Source organism: Poecilia reticulata, chromosome 13 (genome assembly GCF_904066995.2).
Source record: "Poecilia reticulata chromosome 13, P_reticulata-male-v2, whole genome shotgun sequence".
Classification (NCBI taxonomy): Eukaryota; Metazoa; Chordata; class Actinopteri; order Cyprinodontiformes; family Poeciliidae; genus Poecilia; species Poecilia reticulata.
The window spans coordinates 34488047-34503724 of record NC_088842.1 but is presented as its reverse complement, the minus strand read 5'-3'; the positions used below and the strand labels follow the sequence as shown (position 1 = coordinate 34503724).

General features: G+C 41.3%; 5 protein-coding genes across 5 annotated transcripts in view; 3 read left to right on the top strand and 2 right to left on the bottom strand.

Moving 5' to 3' along the window:
• LOC103475284 (olfactory receptor 52K1-like) overlaps positions 1-15678 on the bottom strand; it is a 58653-nt gene that overhangs the window by 14129 nt on the left and 28846 nt on the right. The window lies entirely within an intron of this gene.
• Positions 1195-2560, bottom strand: LOC103475314 (olfactory receptor 10A6-like). The gene has a single exon (XM_008426836.3). It carries the CDS (start codon positions 2132-2134, stop codon positions 1211-1213), a length of 924 nt encoding a protein of 307 aa, XP_008425058.2. The 5' UTR covers positions 2135-2560; the 3' UTR covers positions 1195-1210.
• On the top strand, positions 4288-5640 carry LOC145554670 (olfactory receptor 11A1-like). The gene has a single exon (XM_081614882.1). The coding sequence runs from the start codon at positions 4566-4568 to the stop codon at positions 5493-5495; it is 930 nt and encodes a 309-aa protein (XP_081471008.1). The 5' UTR covers positions 4288-4565; the 3' UTR covers positions 5496-5640.
• LOC145554681 (olfactory receptor 11A1-like) lies at positions 9173-10501 on the top strand. The gene has a single exon (XM_081614896.1). The coding sequence runs from the start codon at positions 9445-9447 to the stop codon at positions 10369-10371; it is 927 nt and encodes a 308-aa protein (XP_081471022.1). The 5' UTR covers positions 9173-9444; the 3' UTR covers positions 10372-10501.
• LOC145554667 (olfactory receptor 11A1-like) lies at positions 11767-13542 on the top strand. Its single transcript, XM_081614870.1, has one exon. The coding sequence runs from the start codon at positions 12048-12050 to the stop codon at positions 12975-12977; it is 930 nt and encodes a 309-aa protein (XP_081470996.1). The 5' UTR covers positions 11767-12047; the 3' UTR covers positions 12978-13542.

Here is a 15678-nt window from a genome sequence, read left to right as displayed (position 1 = left end):
GTCAACTAAAGTCACCTGAACTGGAGCCAGGAAACACCTAAAACCTGCAGGGCGGCGAGTCTGGAGGACCAGTGTCGGGGACCGCTGGTCCAGATAAAGTCCTGCAGCAAATTAAATACCATTTAGCAGAAAAAGTCCTGCAGAAAGTAACAGAAAAGAGAGGAGATGAAATATTAAGCGGTGGCAGACATCACATGTTGGTCCAGGACAGTTTGAGCCACTTGGAGAAATCTAGTTTATCAGACAGTAAATCACCAAGCAGCTCATCAAGAGGGAGAAACGTTTGAGTCTAAATGTGTTTGAAGGGTTAATGAAGTCCTTCACCCTGAATCTGTCCACACAGGGACAAAGAACCGGCCTTGACTCGTTACACTGATACTAAACCCAAAGAGATGCAACTTGCTTTCCCTCGGTTTGGCCTTCCTCAGCCACCGTCACTGATTATATAAGACTGTTATTACCAGAGGTTTCTATGGCCCCTGTTAGCCTGGCTAGCATTAGCCAGGCTAGCATTAGCCTGACTAACGGGCCTTTTGTCCAGATATCGGACCGGACTCACGGTTTGTCGTTTTTCTGCCCTGCTGTGGTTTCCATGTCTGGATCTGATCCCATCTGAAGGTTAAAACCAGTTTAGAGTTTCCTTTGTTGGTAAACAGAATATTAATATAATGATAATTATTTCACAACAGACAATGTTTGTTTCATAATTCCTGTGATTTTACCATTAAAACACGCTGAACTGCCTCACTGCTGAAATGTGATGACAGTAAACTGAACTTGTGCTGCTGAAATCTCAGAGCTGAAGGAACCGATTCAGCTGTTTGGTGTTTAAATGGACATTTTAAAATAAATAGAAGATTGGTCGATTATGACTAATCTGGCTCAGATAGTTTGGAAATGACCTTTTAACCCTTCCCATATTGGTGAGTAGCAACAGTTGCCTTTACAGTCATTGCTGATGTGTTTTCAGAAAATAACTCCGGTTATTTGATGATTATCAGTTAATCAATGTATCTGATCAGCAACAACCTGATATTTTTATCTGTTATTCTTTATACAAGCAGATGGATTTTCTTTTTAAAATCAAGATTTTGTTTTATTCCAGAAACATTTACAAGGAAAATCACTTTATGAATATTGACATTTGTATGATTACAGTTTTATTTGGGTATTAAGCTGAACAATATGAACAAACACCAAAAAGAGCAGATTACTTTTGACCAAAGAAAAGAGTTCTGCAGGTGATCTGGATCTTATTCAGTCTGAGTCCATACAGCAGCGGGTTCAGAAGAGGCTGGCAGGTGACGAAGTACAAAGATAAAATGATACGAATCACGTTGGGAACTCTGCTCATGTCAAACCTGCTCTGCAGCACCGCGAAGAACGAGCCGAAAGAGAAGTTAATGAGCGAGGCCAGGTGAGGCGAGCAGGTGCTGACGGCTTTCTGCCGCGTCTGTTTGGATCCAGAAAAACACACCTGCAGGATTTTCACGTAGGTGTAGAGGATGAGAGCGGCGAGGCTGAGGAGCACGGAGAAGGTGTAGACCAGTCCGTAGACGTTACTGGCCGTCGCTCCGCTGCAGGACAACGACGCAACGTAATAATTGTTGCAGAAAACTCTGTCGATGACGTTCCCACACAGCGCAGAGGAGACATTCAGCGAAATCATGCCCACAACGGCAACAAATGGGAGACACCATGACAGCAGCACCAGCTTCACGACCATGCTGAAGGACATCTGTGTGCCGTAGTGCAGAGGGTGGCAGATGGCCAGATATCGGTCATAAGACATGACGGCTAGGTTATAAAACTCAACGTTTACGTACATGTAGAGACAGAAGATCTGCAGGAAGCAGGACGGAGCAGAAACAGAGTGAACGTCAGAGAGGATCTGGACCAGCAGGAAGGGGAACAGCGATGAGCTGCCGTACAGTTCGTTCACAAACAGGCTGCAGAGGAGCAGGAACATGGGTTCATGTAAGCTCCGGTTCACACAGATCACCGCGATCAGCAGGACGTTGGAGCCAATGATGAACATATAAACACACATGATAACCAGGAAGACGACGTACTTAAACGGGCCGATGTCAAAGTAGGCGCTCAGAGTGAAATATGAAACCTGGGAAACATTCATCACCTCTGCAGTTAAAGACGAAGGACGTGAATGATCGAGGTTCAAGTGTTTCAGTGAGAAACTATAAGGAATCTTCACAACAGAGATTTATTCTTCATTTTCCAGGTTTAAAATCTCATTTTTGTGCTGCAGAGACACAGACTGAGGTTCACAGCAGCAGAAGCAGATAAACTCCAGGGAAAACTCACAGGCATGAGAGAAACGCACCAAACACAGATTTAAATCCTGACAGATCGATTCATTCTCCTGCACAACATTAAAACAAATGAAACCTCTTTAGAAATTTCACTGGAACAAAACGTTAAGCCATTACAAACAGTAAAACAGTTATTCAGGAAAAATCAAACTGCACAGGAACAAACCTGATTTTTCTCTACAGCCATTAACAAAGTTATGGTTAAAATATTTCCAGCTGACTGTGGTACCACAGGCTGGAGCCTCAGTGTGCGGCAGCTGAAGCTGCTCTGCCTCCTTTAAATGCCACGCATGTCCAACACAACTGAAAAACACACGTCAGTTCCTGAACGTTTCCATGCCACGGCCTCCAAACAGCGTTAGCTTCTGACCCGGGAACGCACAGACAACAAAATACGTAAAAAAACATGTTTTTATTCGCTATTCAGTAATTATTCCATCCGTTTAGCCTCATACACTGCAAAAACACCAAACCTTACAAGTACTTTTGTCTGGTTTCTAGTGCAAATATCTTAGTGCATCTGAAATAAAACAAAACCAACTTAAAAGTAACTTTTCAGCAAAAAATAGGAGCAAATAAATGAAATAATTTGACTGCAAAACTATAGTAGTAGTTTTTAAAATCAATATTATGTAAATTATTTACTTAAAATGAGCTTCTACATCTTGCTGAAAAGTTTCTTGTAAGTTAGTTTTATCATATTTCAGATGTACTAAGATATTTGCACAGGAAACTAGACTGAAAACATAAGAGTGGGGGGGCGAAGATGGAGGGGGATGGGGGGGCGGGGGTCAAATGAGAGATGGTTGGGGGGGCGAAGATGGAGAGGGATGGGGGGGCGGGGGTCAAATGAGAGATGGTTGGGGGGGCGAAGATGGAGAGGGATGGGGGGGGTGTCGAATGAGAGATGGTGGGGGGGGAGAGGGGTCTAGCGAACCACTGAGCACTGGGGGGCAAACAGACGGTGTATTGCAAGAAGGTTGAGGAGGTCTGACTGTATGCCTGCCCCCCCCCTGCCCCCCCAGATATGCTATTTTATTTATAGAATTATAAATAATTTCCACTATCAGTAATGTGTCTACCAGAGGATTCCTCTGGTCATTATCTTTCATTAGAGCCTCATTGATGACTGTATGTTGAAGCACTGAGGAGTTACAGTCATTTGGAGTCTGTATATCAGGTGTTGTCCACGTGGACAACTTGGAGACGCCGAATGGCAACTTGGACACCTGTACATCCTCATAAATAAACATGTCCAAAATGACATTTATTTCTGTGCTATTTTGATCAATCTTGAAATCCATAAGCAGAATACTTTAATCTACAGATTTATTGTATTTTCCAGTCCATACATTCAATTTACAAGAAATAAAAATGAAAAATCTGGGTGAAGCAACATTTTTACAATTTTTGTGTTACAAACGTAATAGCTACAAACTATTTACAGTTAGAGTATTTTGGACTGTAAAAATGGAAACTCTAGCTTGTCTTCTTCATAAAGAGCCTTTGCATGTACTCCAAATTGTTCAAGAACAGCAGCTGATTTAATCTGGCTACGCCTTTTCAGCCATGTTTGGTGATTTTGGTACCACTAGTTAAAGGGCTAAATATTCATTTTCAACATTTTAGAAAGACAATTTTTCAGAATTTTTTACCGTAAATGTAATCAGAATATTTAAAAATAAAACGTTTGCATGTTTGGCATGCAGGCAGCCCGTATCGATCAAGCTGCTGCTGCTTCTCCCTGGGGAAGCGTCAAAAGGGAATCTGTATTGTATTGTTGTGTTATACTATTACCATTATCATTATTACTGCTGTTGTTGAGCTTCATATGTTATGGCCTTCCTAAACTTCAACAAACTTCCGTCAGTGACGTCCCACTGCAGCTGTGGGTGTCTTTCAGACTCCATAAAAGACGGTGGACATGAGCGTCTGCTCAGTCGTAGGGAGGGAGAAGCCGCCGACGTTTCCACACCAACTGGGAGAAGGAAACTGTGTTTTAATGAATCTCCAGTGTTCAGAGAGCTTCATGCTGCAGATGTTGGCTCTTATTTCCAGTTACTGTTGACTCAAACCTTCAGCCTGATCAGGACTGAGTGATGAAAATCCTCTCAGATTGTTGTCAGTATTATTACACTGTGTCCAGCATGCAGGATGGAGTTTGTGGTTAAATTCAGTTTTGTTGGTGAAATTCTTTAACTAGAGGAAGTTTTTTCATGCTCTAACTGAAATGTCATGATGGTCAACACTTCACAGGTTTTATTCTTCTTCCTGACTGCTTATATTGACTCTGGGGTTCTGGCGTATTTATACTTCACTGTGGTTTTGCTTTTGTATATTTTAATCATCGTCTCCAACGTCCTGCTGATCGCGGTGATCTGTGTGAACCGGAGCTTACATGAACCCATGTACATGTTCCTCTGCAGCCTGTTTGTGAACGAACTGTACGGCAGCTCAGGCTTGTTTCCCTTCCTGCTGGTTCAGATCCTCTCTCATCTTCACTCAGTTGCTGCTCCGTTCTGCTTCCTTCAGGTTTTTATTGTCCATTCGTACGGGGCTGTTGAATTTCTAAACCTAGCGGTCATGTCGTATGACCGGTACCTCGCCATCTGCTACCCCCTGCAGTACAACACCAGGATGACGCCAACTAAGATCGCAGCGCTCATCGCTGTGAGCTGGCTGTATCCGTTTGTTGTGATGTCCTTCTCTATGACTCTGATACCGGTGAAGCTGTGTAGGAACCAGATTAACAAAGTCTACTGTGACATGCACTCTCTGGTCAAACTGGCCTGTTCGGACGCGGCATTAACCAACATTTATGGACTTATTGCTACGTTCAGCACCATCTTCATCTCTTTGCTCCTGATCCTCTACAGCTACATCAAGATCCTTGCTGTGTGTTTCTCTGGGTCCAAACAGACCCGTCAGAAGGCTGTGAACACCTGCACACCTCACCTGGCCTCCATCTTGAACTTCACCTGTGCGGGAAGTTTTGAGGTTTCCCAGAGCAGATTTGATATGAGTTTTCTGCCAAATGTTCTGCGGATTTTTCTGTCGCTTTACTTCCTGACTGCCCAGCCTCTTTTTAACCCGCTGATGTACGGCCTGAAGATGTCAAAAATCAGAAATATTTGTAAAAGTCTAATTATGAATAGAGACTACTGACATGGTTTTTATTGTATTCAACAACCAATACAAACTGACATATTATAGAAACAATACTAAGTTTAGTGGCAGATTTTGAACTTTAAATCAATTCAAATCAGTAATGAAATAGTTATTTATTTTTAAGCAAAAGATAATTATAATATATCAAAAATATATATTTCATATACAAAAAGACTATAGAATGTTCAGTTTTTAAGTCAGTTTTAATGTCTATCAAAATTGTAACGGTAGAGAAATAAATGGCAATAAAAATCTTCCTGGAGAAACGCAACTATCATCCGACTCTTCTTTAAGTTCTGTGTTTCAGCCATTATGATTACGAAGAGAGATTAAATGTTAACTGTTTACCTAACTAATCAATGGACTTGATATCAAAATATCTGGTAAATAAAGAGAGGCAGAAGATAAAGATGACTTCTTCCTTGCTCTGGCCTAATTAAAAGCTGTTCAGAGTCTTTATGCATAGAGGTGGATCATCAGACCTACAATTTTTGGAACCTTTTGCACAAAATGGATGGATAAAATATTTACTGCTGAATTCACAAAATTAAAATGCAACTTTTAGCCAAGAGGCAGGGCGTTACGTTTTATTTCTGACAGATGATAATACGGTTTTCATGCTTCCTCAGTGAATAAAAGTTGATGAAATTATACCCAAGAATGAATGAGAGGTGTGGTGTTATCTAGAATGAATGTAAATATGTGTTTCCCCCTGTATATTCTTACAGGAAATAAATAAATAAATGTAATTTAATATTACTCTACATTCCTCGATGTATGTTCAAGTCAAAGCAGTTAGAGGTTCATTAGCCTGCTAACAACAGTGCCTGGACATCCACCTTTATTCTTAAAGAAAATCATGAACACATTTGAATAGATCTGTGGCAGTAGATTGAGCCCCAAATCTGTGTCCTAAGGCCTCTCTGAATGGGCCTTAGATATGGTGACCTATTCAGGTTGTTGTTCAGGGTGTCCGGCCTTTCACATAAAACTGGTGTTCATAGGCCTCAGGTCTCTCTGGAAAGATAAGTGGGCATGAACGATGGATGGATGTTCCAACATGACTGACCAACATGGTCATGTGCACCAGGGTATTTGGACCTGGAGGGTTATGAAGAATCGTGAGGATTCATCAAAACTTGAAAGTTAACACTGACTGATGCCAGATTCCCTTAGAGGCATTTAATGGTTACACAAGACCTTTTGATAAAAGGACCCAATCACTTCATGGGGCTTCTGAAGCTGCTAGAAGACCAAAAGAAAGTTCCATGGGTGGTGTTAACAACGTCCTGTTTAGACTCAACCAAGATATCCACATCTGTGCTCTGAATCTTAATCACAACTCTAGCACTTGGAGTCTAACCTCTCTAGGCTTTACCATTCGAGCAACAAGTTCAAGCATAACTATGCAGGTGCCAAGGCCACTGGCACCATCATGCCTTAAGAGGAATATGCATAAGTAGTCTCAGAAGAACTACCTTTGAACAACTCACACCGGTAGCATTTTCTCACCAGCTAATAACCCTTTTCGAATCTGTTGTTTTCAGAAGTGCAAACCAGACTCCCACATCTCACAGGGCAAAAGCTGTAACTTGTGCACTGACCACACTCTTCTCCCCAGACCCCATGTCTTCATAAAAGTAAATAGGTTCCTTCTGCATCAGAAGACCAGGAATCCTCTCAAGACCTGACAATGTCTCCTCCTCATGAATGGAAACCTGGACTTACCAAATGGCCCCCATTTTTACTCAAATTTTCAATAACTCAGATCAAGCAATAGGAGAACACACCACTTTAGTAGGAGTGTGTCTTGTAATTGGTGGGTTACTGGCTTGAATCCCTGGTCGGTCTGTCTCAGACATTGTGTCCTAGGGCAATGCACTTCACCAATCTTACCTGCTGGTGGTTGTCTGAGGGCCTGGAAGCGTCGGTACATATTAGCCTCTCTTCTGTCAGGTTTTCCCAGGGTAATATTGTATCTTGTCACCATCAGCATGTGAATGTGTGATGAATGAATGACTTAGTGTAAAGTAAAAGTCCTCTGGGCTTCATAAAACACTCGACAAGTACAGGCTATTTACCATTTATCAACTCTCCTAAGCTGTATGAGGTTGCCTCCAGCTTCATATGCCCTCCAATTACCCCTGTCCCCAGGAAGTGCACTCTGAAAGGACGGAACTGTCACTTGGGCCACGAAATCCTTTTAACAACCAATTTTAACGGATCCGAAGGTCATTGGAGGGCACATCCTGTGTTGTTGGCTTAATAAGCAAGCAGGTAAGGCAAGTGATGCAGTCAAATTGAGACACTTCATCTACCAACTCCATTACCTAAGGATGTAGCCAGAATCCTGTTTGTGAACTTCAGCACCATCATCCCTGACATCCATTATTGTCTTCAGTGAATCACTTCAGTGTTTTAGGAACAACTCTTTCCCTGGACTTAAGATGGCCCTCACACCAGGAATTATTCTGCAGAAGGCCTAGTAGAAACTGGACTTCCTGCAGCAACTTGACTATTCATAGGTGCTGCTGGTCATCTTCTCCAAAGCCATTATTCAGTCTGTCCTGTGTTTGTCCATCACTGAACGGTTTGGCTCATCCACAGAATGGGTCCAGTCTTCCTACTTCAGTCTCACATGGAGTTTTAGATGACCCAACTCTGTGCTCCACATGCTCCCAACAAAGGGTTTAAAAAGGAGAACCTCTACATCTCCTTGTTCTCTGTTAATCTCTCCAAGATTTGACTTGAGATCTTCTCAGATACTGTTCCTGAGCTTTCTCGAGGATTTCTTTATGATACCTACTATATTACCCTTTGCTTTTGAGTGGCTTAAAGGCTGACTGCGCCTTTATCAGGCTGTATGCCCGAATGGTCTGAAGACAAACAGATACACCTTAACCAATGGAATTCAACAGAGAACATCTGCATCTCCTTATACTCCCCAAGGAGTTTGATGATTGCCCACTGTGTGGATCTTCCTCCAGACACAAATGAAACTCTCTTTGCTTCCTAAGGTGTTTCAGGATAAACCTAACCTGTAACTCTCTGTGCTGGACTTCCTGCAGTAACTTGACTATCCACAGTGCTGCTGGTCATCTTCTCCAAAGCCATTATTCAGTCTGTCCTGTGTTTGGTCCAGGATCAGTTCAGAGGATGAACTGATTCTGTTTCTAGCTTTTGGTCCCTGACGGTTCAGAGCCAAACAGACTATGCACTTCCCTTTGGGATTTGAAGGTGACCATCCTAAACAATCAACCTTTTTATTATGTTATTGTTGTTACCCTTCCAAGATATACCCCAACACTCCACCAATAACACCCCTCAACCCAATAAGGTACAGTAAATAGTATGGATGTGATGGACAGATGGATGTATTAATATTCTTATTACTTTCATTATTAGTGAAGTACTATGAACATTACTAATATTACTCGTGGTTGTGTTTACGTGATGGCAGGAAATGCAGAAAGACAACCTCCCTGATGGGTCACCTGGCTACATTTCAAAATAGATTTTATTTCTTTCTTTCCTAAACTTTCTGAACTTAAACAAACTTCTGTTAATGATGTCCCACTGCAGCTGTGGGTGTAACAAAATAAAACACCACATACACACTCCCATTTTGGAGGAAGGGGAGAAGTCACCGGTGTTACTAAGAGGACTGTGGGAAGGAAGGTGTTGGTCTCTGTGCGTTAATGAATCTCCATTGTCCAAAGAACTTCAACTGGAAAAGATGCTGTAGATGTTGACTCCTTTTTCCAGATACAACTGACTCAAACCTTCAACCTGACTACGACTGAATGACTGAAAATGCTCACAGATTGTTGTCGGTGTTATTACAGTGTCCAACATGTAGGATCGATGCTGCGGTTACATTCAGTTTATTTCACTAAAGGAAACTTTTAACATTAGAACCAAACTATTGGGAATGTGAAACATTATAATGACAAACACTTCACAGGTTTTATTCTTCTTCCTGACTGCTTATATTGACTCTGGGGTTCTGGCTTATTTATACTTCACTGTTGTTTTATTTTTGTATATTTTAATCATCGTCTCCAACGTCCTGCTGATCGCGGTGATCTGTGTGAACCGGAGCTTACATGAACCCATGTACATGTTCCTCTGCAGCCTGTTTGTGAACGAACTGTACGGCAGCTCAGGCTTGTTTCCCTTCCTGCTGGTTCAGATCCTCTCTCATCTTCACTCAGTTGCTGCTCCGTTCTGCTTCCTTCAAATTTTTATTGTCCATACGTACGGGGCTGTTGAATTTCTAAACCTAGCGGTCATGTCGTATGACCGGTACCTCGCCATCTGCTACCCCCTGCAGTACAACACCAGGATGACGCCTAAAAAGATAACTGTGCTGATCGCTGTGAGCTGGCTGTATCCGTTTGTTGTGGTTTCCTTCTCAATGTCTCTGATACCGGTGAAGCTGTGTAGGAACCAGATTAACAAAGTCTACTGTGACATGCACTCTCTGGTCAAACTGGCCTGTTCGGACACTGTCATGTCAAACATTTATGGACTTATTGCTACGTTCAGCACCATCTTCATCTCTTTGCTCCTGATCCTCTACAGCTACATCAAAATCCTTGCTGTGTGTTTCTCTGGGTCCAAACAGACCCGTCAGAAGGCTGTGAACACCTGCACACCTCACCTGGCCTCCATCTTGAACTTTTCCTGCGGTGGGAGTTTTGAGGTTTCCCAGAGCAGATTTGATATGAGTTTTCTGCCAAATGTTCTGCGGATTTTTCTGTCGCTTTACTTCCTGACTGCCCAGCCTCTTTTTAACCCGCTGATGTACGGCCTGAAGATGTCAAAAATCAGAAATATTTGTAAAAGTCTAATTATGAATGCAATACACTGACATAAATGCACCGAATTAAAAATCTTCAAAAATTAAATAATTTAGAAATAATTACAATGTTTTACTGGCTGAAATTGAATTTTAAAGCAAATTAGGTCTATAATCAGACACTGATTTGTTTTTAAGCAGCTTTCTGTTTGAGAGGATAACATTTTAAAAAACTCATCTTTACTCTAATTTATTTCAGTAAAGTGTTTTACCAACACAAATACACTGAAGAAGGTATTTTTGAATGTATCCAGATGAACTTGTTTATTTTGACGCCTCATGTGACTGAAAATTTTCCCGACTTCAGAAAAGTTTCACTTCACATTTTCGAGAATTATACATTTTTAAATAAATTTTAATGTCTATCATATATTGAATTAAAGTGGAGAAATGAAAATAAAGTAAGATCTTCCTGGAGAAACATGACTGTTGCCTCTAAATTTTATATTTCAACCACTATGTGTTTTTTCGGTGTTTTACAGAGTCCTCTCAGTAACTGATTGGGGGATTTATTATTTATAACCCAATAATATGGACATAATTTACCAAATATCAATGATTTATTCCTTGACTAGACCTGTCTGAAAGTCTGTTACAGTGTCAACATGGACAGTGGCGGATTAGACCATTAAATCTAAATTTAATACTGATGAATTCACAAAATCACACCTCAACTCTTAGTCAATCTTTAAGCGATAACTAACATAAAATAACCGATACTAACAACTGTATTTGCCTCGTGTGTTAGTTTGAGCGCATTAGATTGATTTGTTTTGAATGCAGTATTATGTTAGTATAAATGAGTCAACTCCTTTTAATTATCTAAACTTTTATGCTCCTGAAAGTACTTGGTGCAGAGAAGGAGTAAAAATCATTTTTCCTTCAGATTTATTCTTTAATCTCAGCCCTAGTATTAGCTACAGCTGTTCTGAATGTTTTACCTTAGTCATCCAAACTGTAAAACACTAAACCTTACTCTAATATTTTTAGATCAGGTCTAAGATTTACTCTCTGAGTTTTAATTAAATCCTGGTAAAGTAATCATAGTGGGGGATTTTAACATCGTTATAGCCTAATTTGTTTTATGCTATCCTGTTCTAAATGGTGTTATTGTAAGAATCCACAGACCTACCCACTCCTGTCATCATGTTAACATATGACACAGCTATGAAGAAATAGCAGTACTTTCCCATGATACTGTAATGGCTGACAATTTCCATCACATCTTGAGTTTATTTCAGCAGAACCATAATGCTGTATAATAGTTTTGTTGTATTTTCTGCTGTTCCAAAACTTCCCAACCTTCAACAAGCTTCAGTTAATGAAGTCCCATTGGACATGAGAGTGTCTTAAAAACGTCATAAGGACCACAGAGGAGACACCGCTCCGTTTAGGAGGGAGGGACACTGATGATGTTCCCACGCTGGCTGTGAGGAGGAAGGTGTCTCCTGTGTTTGGGTGAATGTCCAGTGTCCTGAGATGATGTTTGAGATGTTGGTTCCAATCTCCAGTTACTGTTGACTCAAACCTTCAGCCTGATCAGGACTGAGTGATGAAAATCCTCTCAGATTGTTGTCAGTATTATTACACTGTGTCCAGCATGCAGGATGGAGTTTGTGGTTAAATTCAGTTTTGTTGGTGAAATTCTTTAACTAGAGGAAGTTTTTTCATGCTCTAACTGAAATGTCATGATGGTCAACTCTTCACAGGTTTTATTCTTCTTCCTGACTGCTTATATTGACTCTGGGGTTCTGGCGTATTTATACTTCACTGTGGTTTTGCTTTTGTATATTTTAATCATCGTCTCCAACATCCTGCTGATCGCGGTGATCTGTGTGAACCGGAGCTTACATGAACCCATGTACATGTTCCTCTGCAGCCTGTTTGTGAACGAACTGTACGGCAGCTCAGGCTTGTTTCCCTTCCTGCTGGTTCAGATCCTCTCTCATCTTCACTCAGTTGCTGCTCCGTTCTGCTTCCTTCAGGTTTTTATTGTCCATTCGTACGGGGCTGTTGAATTTCTAAACCTAGCTGTCATGTCGTATGACCGGTACCTCGCCATCTGCTACCCCCTGCAGTACAACACCAGGATGACGCCAACTAAGATCGCAGCGCTCATCGCTGTGAGCTGGCTGTATCCGTTTGTGGCGATGTCCTTCATGGTGTCTCTGATACCGGTGAAGCTGTGTAGGAACCAGATTAACAAAGTCTACTGTGACATGCACTCTCTGGTCAAACTGGCCTGTTCGGACGCGGCATTAACCAACATTTATGGACTTATTGCTACGTTCAGCACCATCTTCATCTCTTTGCTCCTGATCCTCTACAGCTACATCAAGATCCTTGCTGTGTGTTTCTCTGGGTCCAAACAGACCCGTCAGAAGGCTGTGAACACCTGCACACCTCACCTGGCCTCCATCTTGAACTTCACCTGTGCGGGAAGTTTTGAGATTTCCCAGAGCAGATTTGATATGAGTTTTCTGCCAAATGTTCTGCGGATTTTTCTGTCGCTTTACTTCCTGACTGCCCAGCCTCTTTTTAACCCGCTGATGTACGGCCTGAAGATGTCAAAAATCAGAAATATTTGTAAAAGTCTAATTATGAATAGAGACTACTGACATGGTTTTTATTGTATTCAACAACCAATACAAACTGACATATTATAGAAACAATACTAAGTTTAGTGGCAGATTTTGAACTTTAAATCAATTCAAATCAGTAATGAAATAGTTATTTATTTTTAAGCAAAAGATAATTATAATATATCAAAAATATATATTTCATATACAAAAAGACTATAGAATGTTCAGTTTTTAAGTCAGTTTTAATGTCTATCAAAATTGTAACGGTAGAGAAATAAATGACAATAAAAATCTTCCTGGAGAAACGCAACTATCATCCGACTCTTCTTTAAGTTCTGCGTTTCAGCCATTATGATTACGAAGAGAGATTAAATGTTAACTGTTTACCTAACTAATCAATGGACTTGATATCAAAATATCTGGTAAATAAAGAGAGGCAGAAGATAAAGATGACTTCTTCCTTGCTCTGGCCTAATTAAAAGCTGTTCAGAGTCTTTATGCATAGAGGTGGATCATCAGACCTACAATTTTTGGAACCTTTTGCACAAAATGGATGGATAAAATATTTACTGCTGAATTCACAAAATTACAATGCAACTTTTAGCCAAGAGGCAGGGCGTTACGTTTTATTTCTGACAGATGATAATACGGTTTTCATGCTTCCTCAGTGAATAAAAGTTGATGAAATTATACCCAAGAACGAATGAGAGGTGTGGTGTTATCTAGAATGAATGTAAATATGTGTTTCCCCCTGTATATTCTTACAGGAAATAAATAAATAAATGTAATTTAATATTACTCTACATTCCTCGATGTATGTTCAAGTCAAAGCAGTTAGAGGTTCATTAGCCTGCCAACAACAGTGCATGGACATCCACCTTTATTCTTAAAGAAAATCATGAACACATTTGAATAGATCTGTGGCAGTAGATTGAGCCCCAAATCTGTGTCCTAAGGCCTCTCTGAATGGGCCTTAGATATGGTGACCTATTCAGGTTGTTGTTCAGGGTGTCCGGCCTTTCACATAAAACTGGTGTTCATAGGCCTCAGGTCTCTCTGGAAAGATAAGTGGGCATGAACAATGGATGGATGTTCCAACATGACTGACCAACATGGTCATGTGCACCAGGGTATTTGGACCTGGAGGGTTATGAAGAATCGTGAGGATTCATCAAAACTTGAAAGTTAACACTGACTGATGCCAGATTCCCTTAGAGGCATTTAATGGTTACACAAGACCTTTTGATAAAAGGACCCAATCACTTCATGGGGCTTCTGAAGCTGCTAGAAGACCAAAAGAAAGTTCCATGGGTGGTGTTAACAACGTCCTGTTTAGACTCAACCAAGATATCCACATCTGTGCTCTGAATCTTAATCACAACTCTAGCACTTGGAGTCTAACCTCTCTAGGCTTTACCATTCGAGCAACAAGTTCAAGCATAACTATGCAGGTGCCAAGGCCACTGGCACCATCATGCCTTAAGAGGAATATGCATAAGTAGTCTCAGAAGAACTACCTTTGAACAACTCACACCGGTAGCATTTTCTCACCAGCTAATAACCCTTTTCGAATCTGTTGTTTTCAGAAGTGCAAACCAGACTCCCACATCTCACAGGGCAAAAGCTGTAACTTGTGCACTGACCACACTCTTCTCCCCAGACCCCATGTCTTCATAAAAGTAAATAGGTTCCTTTTGCATCAGAAGACCAGGAATCCTCTGAAGACCTGACAATGTCTTCTCCTCATGAATGGAAACCTGGACTTACCAAATGGCCCCCATTTTTACTCAAATTTTCAATAACTCAGATCAAGCAATAGGAGAACACACCACTTTAGTAGGAGTTTGTCTTGTAATTGGTGGGTTACTGGCTTGAATCCCTGGTCGGTCTGTCTCAGACATTGTGTCCTAGGGCAATGCACTTCACCAATCTTACCTGCTGGTGGTTGTCTGAGGGCCTGGAAGCGTCGGTACATATTAGCCTCTCTGCTGTCAGGTTTTCCCAGGGTAATATTGTATCTTGTCACCATCAGCATGTGAATGTGTGATGAATGAATGACTTAGTGTAAAGTAAAAGTCCTCTGGGCTTCATAAAGCACTCGACAAGTACAGGCTATTTACCATTTATCAACTCTCCTAAGCTGTATGAGGTTGCCTCCAGCTTCATATGCCCTCCAATTACCCCTGTCCCCAGGAAGTGCACTATGAAAGGACGGAACTGTCACTTGGGCCACAAAATCCCTTTAACAACCAATTTTAACGGATCTGAAGGTCATTGGAGGGCACATCCTGCGTTGTTGGCTTAATAAGCAAGCAGGTAAGGCAAGTGATGCAGTCAAATTGAGACACTTCATCTACCAACTCCATTACCTAAGGATGTAGCCAGAATCCTGTTTGTGAACTTCAGCACCATCATCCCTGACATCCATTATTGTCTTCAGTGAATCACTTCAGTGTTTTAGGAACAACCCTTTCCCTGGACTTAAGATGGCCCTCACACCAGGAATTATTCTGCAGAAGGCCTAGTAGAAACTGGACTTCCTGCAGCAACTTGACTATTCATAGGTGCTGCTGGTCATCTTCTCCAAAGCCATTATTCAGTCTGTCCTGTGTTTGTCCATCACTGAACGGTTTGGCTCATCCACAGAATGGGTCCAGTCTTCCTACTTCAGTCTCACATGGAGTTTTAGATGACCCAACTCTGTGCTCCACATGCTCCCACAAAGGGTTTAAAAAGG